Source organism: Trichechus manatus, unplaced genomic scaffold (genome assembly GCF_000243295.1).
Source record: "Trichechus manatus latirostris isolate Lorelei unplaced genomic scaffold, TriManLat1.0 scaffold00001, whole genome shotgun sequence".
NCBI lineage: Eukaryota > Metazoa > Chordata > Mammalia > Sirenia > Trichechidae > Trichechus > Trichechus manatus.
The window spans coordinates 33,519,233-33,536,639 of record NW_004443937.1 but is presented as its reverse complement, the minus strand read 5'-3'; the positions used below and the strand labels follow the sequence as shown (position 1 = coordinate 33,536,639).

Sequence of the window (17,407 nt, the reverse complement as noted above, 5' to 3'; positions counted from 1 at the left end):
TAATTACGGCACACACCTTACAGAGTTTGCATGAGGGTCAAGAGACACAGTACACATTAAGCACTTTGCATGCTGCCTGGTGCTTAAGGAGCAGTTAGCCATTCTTTGTTGCTATTAACAACATCATCATCTTCATCACTCTTACCCTTTCCACTCAAATTCTCATGTTCTATGAAATCTACCCAAAGAACTATACTAACGTTTTTGAATACCTGCCATTTTTGCCTTTCTGTACCAGTTCTGAAATAGTACAATGTTGTAATTGCCATTTTTCCCATACCCCCACCTACAACCCATGCGGTCTCATAAATCTGAGACTATCTTTTGGGGGACATGACACTTGGAAAGGTATACAGTAACTAAAAATGTCTTTACTAGAAAAAGTTAGGGGGGTCTGGGCTTCTAGGGAGGGCAGGGCTCAGGCCACCAATTCTCTTCAAACAAGGAGAGAATGGCCATTAAATCATTAGAAAGGGACAATGTAAGCAGACAACCGAGAGATGTATGCAGTGCTTCCATTTGCCCTAAACGCTGAGGCCCTTTATTTGCACAGCTGGAAAATTCTCCATCCACTGTGATTTCTGAAGGAGAATCAGCCAGTGCTTATTTAAAATCTTGGCACACTGAACATTAGAGAAGGTCATCATGATTTTATGGAATATCTGGGCTAGCCGGCCTCTCTTTTTTATTTTCCCAGTTCACTTGTTTGTCCAATAGTGTGAATACAGAATTCCACAAGCCATTCTACAGTGGCAATGATTGTTTTAATGTATTTAAAATGGCTTGCTGCTTTGCCTCATTACGACTGGTTCCCTCAAGAGATGACCTAGTTATGCATAAAATGAAACAAACCAATCAGTTCCAAGCCTCTCTGGATTTTGCTATTAGATTGGAGGAGGCAGAGAACTTCCTGTAAGGGATATGACTGTCTCCAGACATCCATTTCTACAAGAAAGTATCTGAGGCCCACTGACTGAGAACTGTCTCCACGGCTACCAGCTTCCAAGCAAGAAGCTCTGCACAGATAGTAAGTCCTTGACCACCGACCCAGGGACTATGAGCTGGCCCAGCCAATTCCTGCTCCTTCCCAGGGTCACCCTGTGGCCAGGTCAACTCCAGCAGCCCACTAGCTCCTCCTTGAGCTCTGCTTGAGTCAGCTCTGGTCCCTGAATGTTAATGCTTCATTTCACTGAAGAACCTGGCTGAGTCAGGGCTAAAATATGTAAGGGGGGCCACTCTGGACCTCATGTTACTTGAGATGAAAAATGTTACGCTGCCTCCACGTTATAGAAATCTAAGACTATAAACAATGATTTAATTAATGACCATACACTAGTACTTGCTTACCGACTTTGCGTGGTCTAAAACCCCACAAGTGACGCTACATGAAGCCCATGTTTATATGGGCACAGACGACTCCAACCTAGCATTTCAATGGCAACTGCTACTTTGAAGACTGACAAACAATAGCATTTTATTCCCAGGGCGAGGAAGGTAAAGCTACTGAGAAGGAGTGACTCTGGCAGGGAAGGAGATGACTAGATGTGGACAGGAAGAAAGGAGAATCACTGTGGAATCCAGCAGCCCATCCAGCTAACCAGCTATTATTACCTCCTTGGATTTTTCAAGTTGCTTTACTCCAAACTTATAAATTTAAAGGGCTCTATTTTATAGCCAGGCCCCAAAATAGTCTGAGTTCACTAAGTTGTTTTCAAAAGGATGCTTCAAAGATTCTTATAAACAATGACTAAAACTAAATTATGGTGTAATATTAGTTGATTAAGACAAGACTTCAATCTGAGTAATTTTCATCAGCTGGACACAGACAGTGGTTAAAAACAATAACCCATGACTAAATGCATACTAGCTGATGGGAAGAATTGCAATCTGATGTGGCAAGAATAACAGCAAAATAAAAAAAAGAAAGAAAGAAGGAGATGGAAGGGAACTTTTTTTTTTTTTTAAGACCACAGAACAAAGGAAAAAATGAGGAAAAGTGTAGATCACTCAGGTTTTTCAAATGCCAACCGAGTTCCAAAACTTATTTCAAGAATGGCCTCTTTGCACAGAGGAAATCTCGGATCCACTCAGCCTCCCTCTCCTCATGCCTGTCTCTCTCCTGTATTTCCCCCTGAAATGAAGTCAAGTGCATTAATCTGAGACAAGCAGAATTACCGCTACTTTTAGTGAAGCAAGTAAACCCAATAAACTAAAATAATTGTAGCAAGTATTATTTTAGAGCTACAAGGAATTTTTTAAAATCTTCTATGCAGTGCTTCATTTTTACACCAGGAAATTGAGACTTGCTTAAATGATTGTTCCAAATATAAGCAGATAATTAAGGACAACGCCAAGCAAAGAGGAAGGTGGGTAGAGGTTTATTTGCCTGGCTATGCACCTATTCTCTGAGAACTTCCCACACCCACCCACCCATCCACTGCACAGCTGAGCCCCAGTAGACTATATAGATATTTTTTCCCATGAGCTTATCCCTGCCTAAAACTGATTACAGCAAGAGTAGAGTCCTAGAAAAGGACATCATGTTTGGTAAAGCAGAAGGTCAATGAAAATGAGGTAAACCCTCAATGAGATGGACTGATACAACAGCTTCAACAATGGGCTCAAACATATCAAAGATCATGAAGATGGCATAGCCCCAGGCAACGTTTTGTTCTGCTATACATAAGGTCACCATGAGTCAGCGTCTACTCAATGACAGCTAACAACAACAAAGAGACACAACCCAGTTTGGATCACCATAATCTCTATTCTAGGGGGAGAGTGGCTTGAAAGCACAATTTGTAGTTGCTGCTCAGTCTCGAAACTCTCCGTTCTAATATCATGCGTTGCCAGTAATACAGGAAAAGCAACTGTGCTGTGTGGACAGATGGGCATGTATACGATGGAGCAGCCATTTCCGGCTATGCACACATCACAGCAGTGAAGGCATATCAACAGAGAAGAAGAAATGAAGTGGACATGCAGAAAGCAACCAAGAAGAAAAAGAAAACCAAAAACACAGCTCCCTGGACCCTCATGAAACACATGATTCCCTTCCCACCCTGGGTTCTGAGTCACTCCCCACTCTCTCCAAACACTCCTCTTTTTAATTTCAGGGAGCAACTTTGGTTGTTTGCAACTAAAATAACTTTGTCTTAAGTCACCAAAGCTGGAACTGAGACCTGTAAACCCTTCCCTGAATCTTCTTTCTTCCACTAAAGTTCAAACACTGGAACTCTTATAAAGGATGGTTTAGGAGACCAGTGCAAAAATAGACCACCAAAATCCATCATTACCAATTTACTGTGCATCAGGACATAACTTACTCTATTAGTATTTATAGTAAGTTTCCTAACTTTTCAAACATCAAAGTAGTAACCATTCCAACTAAGACTGGGCTCTGTGAAAGCACTCAAGATGCAGGCATAGGAGAGATAAGACAAGTCCACAGGACAATACAATACAAGATAATAACGGGAGGCATTTATGTGTCAGGCACTGAGATACTAGCTTTACCTTCACCCCTTATTTCATGCTCACGACATCCACATAGGGCAGGTGATATAACTCAGGCCCAGACAGGTCTGATAACTTGCACATGGTTGGCGGATGGTGGTGGCTGGATTTGAACCTAAGGAGTCTGGGTTAAGAGCATCGACTACCAACTATTTGTCTCCTATGCTTTGCCCTCTTGGCTGTATATCAAACTGGAGACCCCCATTACTTCCCTCCCCGTGTCTTCCCCAAAGCATTGTTTCTGGAACACAATACAGGATCCAATAAATTCTGGTTTAACTGAAAATTTAAAATAAATATGAAATTAATTCATAGTTTTCAATTTTTGTATTTAAACCAAAAATATAGATTACAGGTTATTTTAATCTAAAATTTTCCAGAGTGAGTGCCACAAAAGAATTTACCAGCAAGATGCTCTGTGGAAAAAGACTTTCACGGTCAAATGAGTGTAGGAACACTACATACCCTGTCACCAACCCTGGGATCTAAAAATACATATAAGCATATCAAACTTATAGTGAAAAAATATGCTTAATTTTGATTATGTTGGCCTTTTCCAAAATTCTTAGATATCGGGAATAATTTATCAATTGTTGTTGTTGTTGGGTGCCATCGAGTCAATTTTCAACTCATAGCAACCCATGTGACAGAGCAGAACTGCCCCACAGGGTCTTCTAGGCTGTAATCTTTATGTGAGCAGATCTCTAGGTCTTTCTCCCACACAGCTGCTGGGTGGGCTCAAACCACCATTCTTTTGGTTAGCAGCTGAGTGCTTAACTGTTGTGCCACCAGGGCTCCTATTTATTAACCCATATTAATATAAAAAAACTAACATTCATTGAACACTTACTGTGTCCCAGGACTGAACTAGGCACCTAACAAGCACCATCTCATTAATCCTTATTTTTAATAAGAATCAAAGGAGGAACTATTATCCTCATTTCGAAGATTAGAACACTGTCAGGTTAAAGTTAACTGAATTAGTCATATAGGCTAAATTATGCTATGGGAACCTACCTAGTGGCTTAACATCAAGGTTTATTTATCGTGCACACTCTATATCAAGCATGGGTTGGCAGATGGCAGAATACAGAGCTCAGGGACATTAGAAAGGCAGTTGGCTCCACGTAGTCACTCAGGGACCCAGGCTGATGAAGGCTTCCCCATTCCGTGACTATGCCATCTGAGACATGCAGCTTCACAAAAGCAAGAGAATAAACAATGGATACCACCACACCAGCTCTTAAATGCTTCAGTCCGGAAATGACTCAGGTTGGTTTCACTCACAGCCTATTGGCCAGAACAAGTTTTGAGGTCTGGCCTAAATGCAAGCGGGATGGTGACTGTGGGAGAGCACATCGATGTTCAGTGAACAGTTAATATTTCTGCCACAGTGATTCTTCTCAGGTCCCTCAGCTATGAAGCAGCAGAGGGAGAGGTTTAACCATTCCACTCAACTATGTCCTCAAATTTATAAACATATTTTGGGAGAAGCTGTTACAGGTCTGTCAATAAATCATTTAGAAACACCCAGATCTCTTAGAATTCAGACCCTTCTCTTACAACACTCCACCTTCTCATGACTGTCTCAATTTCTGTGCAACCAAGAAGCTATTCAGAGCCAAGCACACTGGGGAGACCCACCTTTGTTGGCACATGCCATCCACTTGAGGTTGTCTGCAAACGCGGCCTCTCGTCCAATGAGGTATGTGAAGATGCGAACCTGAAAGGAAGACGAACACTCGGGTGAGCGGTATTCACTGTTCACCATCCCGCGCAAACCACATGCACGGCTCACGCACATGTGGTTTACCTCTTTAATGCTCCAAGCTTCCCATCTGCAGGAACATATTTAAGACATTTGAAGTACAGTCAGCAAGAAATATATTCAAAACTGGGGGGCTTTGATCTTTTAAACCATATGGCACTGATGGTGGTTGTTTTTCCGTGTGTAACTCACGACAGAGGAGAATAACTCAAAATGGGAAACGGCCAACATCATGGGCCTGGGTTTGCTCCACACATGGACAAGGATCATCCAGGTCTGAACCAAAACTGCAACCATTACCCTCATTCTCACAGAAAGTGCGGCATGTGCTCTTGTTGGGAATTAGAACACCACTGAAAGACCCTCACAGGAGCCCTGGTGGCAGAGTGGTTAAGCAGCTGCTGATCGAAAGGTCAGCGGTTCGAACTCACAAGCTGTTCCACAGGAGAGAAACGTGGCAGTCTACTTCAGAACAGATTACAGCCTTGGAAACCCTATGGGGCAGCTCTACTCTGTCCTATAGGGTTGCTATGAGTTGAAATTGATTCAACGCAGTAGGTTTTTTGGTGGAAAGACCCTCGATATTTCCGCTCAATGGTGAGGACAGGCTGTGGGCACTCTTGTACCATCTGTGCTGTCTGGTGTGATTTTAGGAGCCAATTAACTGAGAGGAGAGGCAGAGCCTGTGGCCTAGAGATCAATGGGGACACTCTAGTCCTCCTAAGGTGTTTGCATCCTGAAGACCAGAGAACACGTATCAAACCCCGGCTGTCTCATTTTCTGTGCTTTCTCAGTTCTCTCTTATGAGGCTAAGACTCTCTGAAACCAAGCACATCTCCGCCCACTTCCCAAAGTAGTATTTGAAGGTTAGATGGAAGAAAGAGTTAAGACTTAAAACCTTTTAAATTTAAAATGCTATGTGGATCAACACTACACAGTCCAAAAAAACTCTCTCACCAGGCCAAATACAGGACCCTGGCCACCACTTTGGGTTACATGAAGGCACAGCATTAGGTGGATAATTCCCGACATGTGGCACCAGAGATTTTACGAGCTGATATCCTCTAAGCTCATCCAGCCTGGCTCAGGCACCCGGCTATTTTCTCTAGTAGCATCTCCTACTGCTCCTTTAGGGCCTTTATCAGAATTGTTGTTAACTAATACCAGTGTCGTTAGGTCTGTGGGACTGTCCATTTGCCAGGGGCAAGGAAAGGTTGTGTCTACTTCATCAGACAGAGTGTTACAACTCAATTCATGAATGAATACATATCTACAAAGACTTTATTTTCATTATGAATATCCTCTTATCTGGGTGTTACGATTGAGAACTTGAGTTTTTGGTGATGGTTTGGTTCTAACTTAAAGAGATGTTTAACTGCACGTTCTCATAACATACCCTCAGTCTGTCCTCACTTGTGCTCAGTAAGGCAGTCATTTCACTGGGATCACAGCTCCAGCAAGGGGCCTTCCTGGGTGGGTGTGCAGCCATAGACGTCTCTGGCTCTCTTCATTCCCCCAGCTCTTTTCCACACTGTACCCACTAGTATCACAGTAGGAGGAAGGGTGGTGTTTAGCTTTTGTTTTAAATTGGGAGATTGTGGCTTCTCTTGGGAAAAAAAAAATGGCAAGATTCAGCATCATGTAGCTGACAGTGGTGGCTGACTCCCCCCACAAACAGATGCTTTTGCCATTCACCTTTCCCACTTGGCCACTGTAGGCATTCAGCTACAGACCCCTAATTTAGGGGAAACTGAGGCCCACTTAAGTAGAGTGACTTTCTGAGTTTCAGAAAGGCCCCATCTCATGAGAGAGGTCTTCAGACATCTCGGGACAGCACCAGGGTCTCTCCTCAATCCCTTGGAGAAAACCTCAACCAGGAACAAAACCCAGAGCTAGTGCACATGGGAGCCAGGACTGGAATCAAGTCTCCTGACATCAGAGCCATGCTTTTTCCATAAACCTTTGCCTATAATTGCACACTTAAGCTATTTAGAAGCAAAACACTAGACCGATAAAAATTTGCACTGGCTTTTAGCCAAGGAGAAAGCATAAGAGATAGATCCCAGGACACGAGGCCATAAGTCTATTTCTTTGTAGGCAAAGACTGGCCACAAAGCAGCCCATTTATCTTTGAGTAAAGGCTCCTGTGTGTGCTAGCCTCCTCTGCTGTCCAGATGAAGACCCTTAGAATACACTGAATTCTCTCTCAGTCACAGTTAAAACTCCAGAACAATGCTGTGAAGCACTGGCAAAGCTTATACCATTCCTGCTTTAAAAAGATGGCAACCCATTTGGAAAACCAGTAGAAATGCGCCAAACTCCAGACCAGACATGATTGTGCAAGAATAATCCTGCTAACAACAATCACAGTAATGAAAACCAGCACCGAGACCCCTCCACCACCTGCTGTCCCAACTATTACGGCCACTGTGGCTTCTACAACCAGAACCATCCCCTGTGGCAGGTAATATGCTAAGGGACTTATAGGCATTATATTTGTTTTGTTGGTTTGTCTTTTTATTTTATTGCTTATGATAGAAAATCTGACCCTGTTCATTATTTCCATTTACATGTGGTTCTTGGCTCCCAACGGACTGGCCTCTTTATCTGAGGAGAAATGGCATGAAAGTAGCTTGTTGCATCTCTTCCTATAAAATAAACATAATCAAATGCTGCTAAGTCTACGCCCTGCATCCCTCACAATAATGTCTTTCAATCGGCCAAAAAAAAAAAAAGAAAGAAAGAAAGGACATTTTACTCCAAAGTATAAAATATTTTGGACAGCAACTTCATAATAGCGATAACACTTTGTATTTGTAATTTTTGACCCAGTAATTCAACCTCTAGGCAATTATCTTATAGCTGAGATAACAAATAAAATGCCTACAAGAGCCAAGCAAGTAAGGAAGGTGAGAGGAGGTGGCAGGAGTATGAGGAACTGCAGAGTGTATGTTTTCTAGAAGTCCTAACATGCAGTTTCAGTATTCGCACAAATCCACCATGATAAATGTCCAAGGATGTCCACTCTAGCATTATTTGCAGTGGTGGAAACTGTTCCATCCTAACTGTCTACAGACAGCTGACAGGCTTAAAAATTTAATGGTACGTTCATGTAGCAGAATGCCACGCAGCTATGTAGAAATACATCTACTATAAACTGGGAAGGGGAAAAAAAAGCTAGTTGTGGGATACTGTGGGGCGTAGAATCCCATTTTTTTTTTTTAAAAACGGACTTAGACTTTTTACTTCATAAACTTTTATTTTAACAAGTATTGCTTTAATAATACCAGATCATTTTGAAGGAGAATAAAGCAATGACATTACTTCCTCCTGAACAATCCTGACAGACACAGGAAGAATAAACCTAGCAGTGGAAATCAAGTACAAGAAGAGATAATGTGTGGAAATTAAGTCCCACCCTTGCATATTCCAGGGAGGGCTGCTTTATTCTACTGATCATTTAATTGAGTGTAAAACCTCTGTGAGGCCAACAGAACCAAACAAGGTCAACCAAACCAAAACCTGTTGCCATCAAGTTGATTCCGACTCATAGCGACCCTACAGGACAGAGTAGAACTGCCCCATAGGGTTTCCAAGGAGCAGCTGGGGGATTCGAACTGCCGATCTCTTGGTTAGCAGCCGAACTCTTAACCACTTCGCCACCAGGGCTCCAACAAAGTCAAACTGCTCCTCCTTTCCATCATTAACCAGTTCTATAACCTGATAGGTTTACTTTCCAACAAACAGAGGTTTTTTTTCCCTAAGAAGTACCATCAAACAAACTTTCACAATTGTGCCTTGAGCCCTCCTCCTTTCTGATGTGGCAAGGAACATTAGCAGAGCCAGGATCTGGGGTGGTCCCGAAAGCCAGGTGCACAGCACAGACAATCACAGGAAGGAGCCATGGCCAAGTTCAGACCAGGCCAGTCATCAGGATACACCAAAGCGCCACAGAAAGCCGCAGCCTTTGCATTCACCATCTCCAGGCAGGGGAGGCACCACTCTCATCAATGCTCATTAACGCAAAAGAAAGGCAGGGCTGGCGGAGAAAAAAAAATCTGCACCAACATATTCATTTTGATCTCCAATTTAAGCTTGAATGGTCTTTAAATGTTCTACAAATCCAATTAAGCTTAATAAAATGTTAGGATGGAGACATTTCAAAGTTCAAAGTCATTTAATTTAATCTATTTAGTATAAAATTTCCCAAATGAAACAAACAAAAAACTCAATCCAGTTTTTCCATAAAAACAGATTACGCTTCCTACCCCTGCAGATGCAATTCTCATCAGTAACTTAGAGCGGCACCGCTCCTCTTGACCTTAGGTGAATACAGGTAGTTTGAGTTTGTAAAGATAATGAATCAAATTCTCTCCTTTCTGCAGCCATTAAAATAGGAGAAGGAAAACGGCTGCTAGTGGAGCCATAATAGGGCAATTGCTTAGCCAGACAGCAGGCTGCTGCCGCCCGCACGTCTCCCTTCAATGATGAAGATGAGACACACAATGCCCTGTGCTTCTGAGATAGTTCTGAGCAGCAGCTCATCATCCATTCCGTCACAAGTAACTTCTGAGCACGCACTACGCACCAGGAACCATTCTTGGTACTGAGAATATGATGGTGAACCAAATAAACTCACCAGGAGTTTACGTTTTCACGAGAGTTAAACAGAAAATAAGCAACAAATTTATATATAATCTTTATTAGCTGGAATAAATCCTATGAAGAAAATAAAGCAGGTAAGGGGATGGACAGTGATGGAGCTGCTATTTTAGAAAGAGAGGAAGGGAAGGCCTTCCTGATGAGGTGATATTTGAACAGGGATCTGGATGAGAAAGGAGAGTGAGCCATATGGCTAGTGGGGAAGTGTGTTGCAGATGAAGGGAAGAGAAGGCATAAAGTCCCCCGAGACAGCGACGTTTGAGGGATACTGAAGAAGCCAGGGAGGATGGAGTGGAGTCAAACAGAGAGGTGGCAGGACATGAACTTGAAGAGACAATGAGTACCAGATCACATGGGCCCTTGGGAGCCACCGTTAGGCTTTCCTTGCAGCAAGAGCAAAAGCCCCAGGAGGGACTGAGCAGAAGCCTGACATGATCTGACGCACTGTGTTGTAAAAAAGGGTCATTTTGGCTGCAGGGTGGAGAACAAACCATGGACAGCTATGTCCAACCTGGCTCCCCATTCAACTCTCCCACGGAGCTCTTGCCTTTCTGAATGCTGAGGTCTCAACTAAGAACAACTGAATCAGAATTTCTGAAGCCAGGACCCAACTTTTAATCCTCCCCTGGAGATTCCAATGTATATCCAAGTTTGAGAAACACAGTCAGAGAGAGGTAAGGGTAGAAACAGAGAGATCAAGTAGGAGGCCACTGTGATGCTCCAGGGGGGAGATGACAGTGGCTCTGCACAAGGTGATTAGAGTTCTCAGATCTCAGACCTCACTGGGCAACAGAATCACCAAGGGTCTCGAATCCCATCTTAAAGACAGAATCACTGAGCCCACTCTCCAGAGGTTCAGATTAAGTAGTCCTTTGCTGTTGCTGTAAATTGCTGTTAAGTTGGCTCCAACTCATGGTGACCCCACATACGACAGAATGAAACGTTGCTTGGTCCTGTGCCACCTTCAAAATTGTTGGTATGCTCAAGTCCATTTTTGTGGCCACTATACATTTTGAGTGCCTTCTAAGCTAGTGGTCTTATCTTCCAGCACCATAAAACCAAAAAACCAAACCCACTGCCGTCAAGTTGACTCTGACTCATAGCGACCCTACAGGACAGGGTAGAACTGCCCCATAGGGTTTCCAAAGAGCAGCTGCTGGATTTGAACTGTCGACCTTTTGGTTAGCAGCCAAGCTCTTAACCACTGTGCCACCAGGGCTCCTCTAGCACTATATTGGACAATATTTTCTTGTGATCTATGTAAGGTATTCATTGGCTAATTTTCAGAAATAGGTCACCAGACCTTTTTTCCTAGTCTGTCGTAGCCTGGAAACTCCTCTGAAACCTGTCCATGATGGATCTTACACAGGTGGTCCTAGGCCAACACTTTGAAAAATACCACCAAGGAGAGCAAAGGAAGTAGAACCTGGAATTAAGAAATCATTGGGGCGGGTGAGGGTTGGGGGGAGAGGGGGTTGGGACTGGAGCCATTCCAAGAATGCTGCTTCTATATATTGCCAGGGGTTGAGGTTAAATTTCAAAGAATTTACAGTCCAGTGGGTGGTTACAAAAAATAAAAGAGCTAGATCAAAATGACATTTTTAAAGAAGCTTGTGTCAATAGAAGAGGGTAGGAATACCAAACACCAGCTCGACTTGGCAAGCAGGATTAGCCAAATGCACTTTCTTCTTTCCACAGTAAAGGGCAGAACTGAACCCGCCAAGCTGGGTCTTCCTACCAAAGCATTGCTCCTGAAGATTAAAATAACTCCACTCTTGCTCCTATATGCAGAGGAAAGAGCTGGGGACAGGGCGCTCAGGAAATTCCAAATAAACAAGTCTATAATTTTAAAGAGAAAGAGGGCATTCTTAAAAAACAAAAAAAAAATTAACTAAAAATTCAGTCTTTCCACCTTTAAAAACATGTACGTCACATGGGTTGTATGTGTAAATGACGTTTGCTAAATGCATCATTCCAGCACCTATGGATGTTTATATCCATGGGTCTAACTATCAATTCAGCTAAGTAGCAGCCCCCACAACCAGGCATGTGGAATCACCTTCATGTCTTCTCACCTACTCATGTCCCTTTGGACTCACTGCCCAACTCAAATATTCCCTAAAATACGTGCAGGAATTTTTGAAATGATGCATGACTTTAGCTTTACAAAGAGATCTCCCGAAGTCTTCATGCTTTAAAGCCAATTTGATGCTACTGAATATGTTCTTAATTTGTATCTCCAAGAAAGACATTCCTAACCAACTTTCATTATTATTTGCTCATTTCTATGATTTCTGGTACAGAGGAGCATTTCTGAATAAAATCTTTCATCTCTAAGCAGAAGACAAGGGATGGAACCTGATTATTCACAAGAATCCTTCATAAATCACTGCCAGTATTTATCTTCATGAAAATGCAGAAAGAGGAGAGGTGGAATCAGAGAGGGTTGCCTCCAATGGAAACAGTTCTGTCAAGCAAGCTGCTTTAATCTAGAAGACATCATGCTCATAATAAAAGAAGATACATCCTTATCTAGGAGGATAAGATGCAAATAAGGTAACACTGCCCTGAGCACCAATAAAATGGGATAAATTGAATTAAATGACAAAAGTAATAAAATTTCAAGAAATGAATATCACAGATCATTATGAAAAATGGACTGTCATTGTGGGGATGCTCTGAAAGTCTGTATAATCTCCTTCCTCCCAAGCCCAAGAGCCTAGTACTTCATGGGTGGTATTAAAAATATCCCAGGTCATAGGAAATTGCCATTTGCAATCCTCTGGCCAGGGAGATGGAAGTCTGGTTTCACAACCATGTGTTTTGTTAAGGCAGAGGAGAGCGGTGTCTATGGGTCACCCACAGACTGTGGCCTGAGGTAGCACAATGGAGCAGAGGGGATTACACGTAATCAATGAAGCAGTAAGAAGTCAGCCAAGCTACAAATATCCTCGAAGGCGATGTAATTTATTAGACTATCCAGCTCTCTCAACTTCATAAAAGAAACTGCCAAGAATCAGGAGACCTGGGTTCCAGATGGGTCCAGTTCTGTACTTTCTGGCTTAGTGATCTTGAGTAAGTCATTTATACTCAAAACGTGAGTCATCCACCCACAACCTCCCTGGGGATGTGATCAAGATCAGAAGAGATAAGAAATGAGAGGACAGGTCAGAATAAATTCTAGTCAGCTGGGGTTGCCTCCCTACTTGGGTTTCAGACAATTTACTGCATAGCCACACATCTAAGTTTAAGTAAAGCAAATGACATGAGCAGAAGAAAGCCAAACCTTCTATCCATAGATAACTCCACCAGAGGTTCTGCTGAAGAAGAAATTAATTCTTATGGGTAGAAGAGGATTTTTCCTACAGGAGAGTTTTGACAAACCAACACTGATATTTAATATTACCGAGGAGAATGGGGCTGACAGTCCTTAATACAATCAGAGTAACACTTGAGATATAACAATTCCAACTTCTATTAACCCTTGACAGTCACAAAATCCACTGGGAATCTGATGTAAGCTACGGAATTTCTCCCCACAAAGGTGCCCAAGATTGTACACTCACAATTTCAAATAGGATTCATGGGGTCTGGGGCACCTCCCCCACCAAAGCCCAGATCCGGATCCCTTAGGAACCTATGGATCCCAGATTAAGAACCCTTCTTTTATATGCTTCTTATATATCTGGACTATAAATTCCTAAAAAAATAAATTGCGTTCTTTGGACAATCAAGATGGGGTCCCTCATTCAACATGTATGCTGTACTGAGCAAGAAGTCATTCCTTCATTTACATGCCATTCGTCAATGATTGAGTGGGTACCAAGATCCAGATAAGTCACATCAGGAATGAGTCCACAACACTGAGAAACAAGGAAGCGCTAGCAGGCGTGATACAGAATAGGCATCATTGTAAACCTTGAGTTTTTACGATGCATCTCATGAAACTGACAGGACCCCCATCTGATTCTTTTCTTTTTTTTTTTTTTAATTCATTGTGGTAAAATAACTTTACAATTAGGAAATAGCCATGTTATAAACCTTAAATGAGAATTCAGCTCTCCTTTCAGAGGCGAGAAAAAAGGAAAAGAATGAGGATAGTTATTTTAATAAAATACTGTGGGATCATGTCACTCCCTGGCTTAGAACTTTCCAGTGTCTTCCCATCACCCCTGGAATATATTCCAAACTCCTAATCACAGCTAAGATGCCCTGGGAGATTAAAAATTTTGGCAAACTGCTTCTGGCTTTAGGGTCTTTGCATCCACCATTTCCTCTGCCTGAAACGCTCCTCACAGCCCACTCTGCATGGCCAACTCCCTCTCACTCCAGTTACCCTTGTCATCATCAACCCATTTGCCTCCTTCTAGGCACAATGTGCAGTTATGTCAATGATTTGTCTGTTTACTTGAGTTCGTCTGTTCCTCTTTCCAAACAGAAATGTAAATGAACGCAGAGACCCTATCTGTCCTGCTCGCTGTGTCTCAGCTCCTGTGGCCTGATGTGGCCAATAAATGTTAATGAAATAGTTAAACTACGCACAAAATTTACTTGCGAGTTTCTAGACACCCAAGGCAAGATGGGTTGCCTTAGTTCTCATGACTGGACAGTATATGTTTCAGGAGGAGGTTCTCAGGGGCTCTGTGTGAAGGATGTGACTGAGAATAACCACCTCGGGAAGTCTAAAGAAGACCAGGCACTGCTGGTCCCACTGAGGCACCTGACTATGGAAGGTGCACTCCCACCCCACTCCCACCAAGATGAACTCCTGAACTGTCTGTTCAGCCCCAAGTCCTCAGAGCACCGGGACACTTTCACTGGTGATGCTGAATAATAAAAATTGCACAAATTTCACAGAGAGCATCTGACTTTCTCTTTGAAGGCTCCATCCTTCCTCTGGTTCCAAAGGAATGGTCTAAAGCAGCAGTCAGAAAATGTTGTTTTAAAGGGCCTGACAGTAAATATTTTCAGCTTTGTGCACCATGGAGTCTCTCTCACACTACTTAACTTAAGCAACCACAGAAGATACGTGAACCGATGATCATGTCTTTATTCTAATAAAACTTTATTTATGGACACTGAATTTCATATCGCTTTCACGTGTCATGAAATATTATTCTTCTTTTGATTTTCTTTCAATCAGTTAAAAACGTAAAAACCATTCTTAGCTTGCAGGCCATATAAAAATAGGTAGAGGACCAGATGTGGACTACAGGCCACAATTTGCAAACATCTGGCCTACAGGAGCAAACAAAGGAAAATATAATAAACTCACATAAAACATAATGGGATACGATTACCAGCTTTAGGAGCCCCGGTGGCACAAAAGTTAAGCACTAGGCTACTAATTAAAAGGTTGGCAGTTCGAACCCACCAGCAGCTCCGCGGGAGAAAAGATCTGGCAATCTGCTCCCATAAAGATTACAGCCTAGGAAACCCCATGGGGGCAGGTCTACTCTGTCACATAGGGTTGCTATGAGTCGAAATCAACACGACAGCACCTAACAACATTACCAGCTTGGGCCAGTAGCCTGGAAAAACCTAGGAAATACCCCGCCCAGTGCATTCACTGATCTTAGAGAGCAGCTGGCTCCTCAGTCCAAGTGCAGACTGGCATGCAGTTATGCCCAGGACACACAGGCAGGAGCATCTTTCCATAATGGGTCACTGTAACCTCCCAGATCACCAACCACGGGAAAGTATTCATCCTCTTAACAAGCTTTTGTGAGAACCCACTGTGGGCCAGGCATGGGGCAGGGCACTGGAGGGGAGACCAAGATGAATTAGACATGCATCCTGCCAGATAAAATATTGACTGAACAGGGTTGTCGTGAGGGCAGAATGAGGCAACGGTAGCTGGCTCGGTGCCCAAAGCATAGCAGACTCTCAATGCCTTCTCGCCACTGCTTTTCACCAAGTTCAGAAGTCAAAGGAAGTCATCGTAGGACATACCTGAATTTCTCAGAGGTAGCCGTTCTTCACTGTCAACTTCATTTTAAAGGAAATACTTCTCTATTTTGCTATTAATCAGATGAAGTTTTACTTTCCCTGTGCTGAGCTCTGCTGGCTTCTTTTTACACTGAAGTTCAGTGAGAAATACGAAGAAATGGAAGTATGAAGAAGCTCTGGTCTTTGTCGTTATGGATTCATCTTCTGGAGCCAGGAAAATGGTACCTTATTTTAGTCCTCTCATGGGTGGATAATCGGTTTTACAATGTGTTTCTTCCCAGATGCCTGGCCCTTGATACCAGGTGGAAGCCAGGCAAACACTGAAGCCAACTATATTTAAATACCTGCCTACCGAGCCCTGGTGGCCCAGCGGTCAAGAGCTCGGCTGCTAACCAAAGTTCCAATCCACCAGCTGCTCCTTGGAAACCCTATGAGGCAGTTCTACTTTGTCCTATAGGGTCGCTATGAGTTGGAATTGACTTGTTGGCAATGGTTTTCAGGATTACCTGGCAGGAAAAAGACCACATCTTAAAAGAGTGATGTGATGCTTGCTATTTCGAGCAAGCTTTCTATGGAAGTCTTTCCTTTTCGTCCACACTTTGTAACACTGGACAAAGGGCATCACTGCATGGAAAGCAGTCCCTGGGTGGTGCAAACTATTAACATGCTTAGCTGCTAACCGTAAGGTTGGAGGTTCAAGTCCACCCAGAGGAACTTCAGAAGAAAGTCTTAGCAATCTACTTCCAAAAATCAGCCACTGAAAACCCTTATGGAGCACAGTTCTGCTCTGACACAATGGAGTCACAATGAGTCAGAATCAACTCAATGGCAACCGGAACTGAAGCAAGACAGGGTTGAGAATTACACACATTGAGTTCTGGAATCTGGGTCTGTCTGCCCCAGATGAGCTGTAAGGCCTTGGGTGAGTTACTTGACATTTCTAAGCCTTGTTTTCCTCACTTGTCAATTGGCTAACATATTGCAGGGATGCTGTTAGCTGGAACAAATAAAGTAAAACAGTATGGGCTTGTGGGATTAATACTGCAAAACAGTATGGGCTTGTGGGATTAATACTGCAAAGAGGGAGAGGTCTCTTACTCAGAGGAGACCTCCAAAGCTGCTCCTTGTCTGGACTCTAAAGAGCTGAAAAGGAAACAGGCAGAGGCCCAGGGTGTGCACGCTGCGAAGACATGTCTTGGGTCTGCCACTCTAAACCTTCGAGGAAACCTCCTTTTTTCCTTAACATCCTCCCCACACCGGTTCATCTCTCTTTGCCTCTCCCTATCTATAGATTAAGGAGCCCTGGTGGCACAGCTGTTAAAGCATTAGGCTGCTAACTGAAAGGTCGGTGGTTTGAACCCACCGGCTGCTTTGCAGGAGAAAGATGTGGCAATCACTTCCCTAATAATTTACAGCCTGGGAAACCCTATGGGGCAGTTCTACTCTGTCCTATAGGGTCGCTAGGAGTCAGAATCCACTCGAGGGCAGTGGGTTTGGTTTGGTTTTTTTTTT

General features: G+C 43.1%; 1 protein-coding gene across 1 annotated transcript in view; it reads right to left on the bottom strand.

Moving 5' to 3' along the window:
• CACNA2D3 (calcium voltage-gated channel auxiliary subunit alpha2delta 3) overlaps positions 1 to 17,407 on the bottom strand; it is a 1,058,385-nt gene that overhangs the window by 342,189 nt on the left and 698,789 nt on the right. The window contains exon 12 of the mRNA XM_004368627.2: positions 5,161 to 5,239. Coding sequence (XP_004368684.1) covers positions 5,161 to 5,239 — 79 coding nt within the window. The remainder of the gene's footprint in view (positions 1 to 5,160; positions 5,240 to 17,407) is intronic.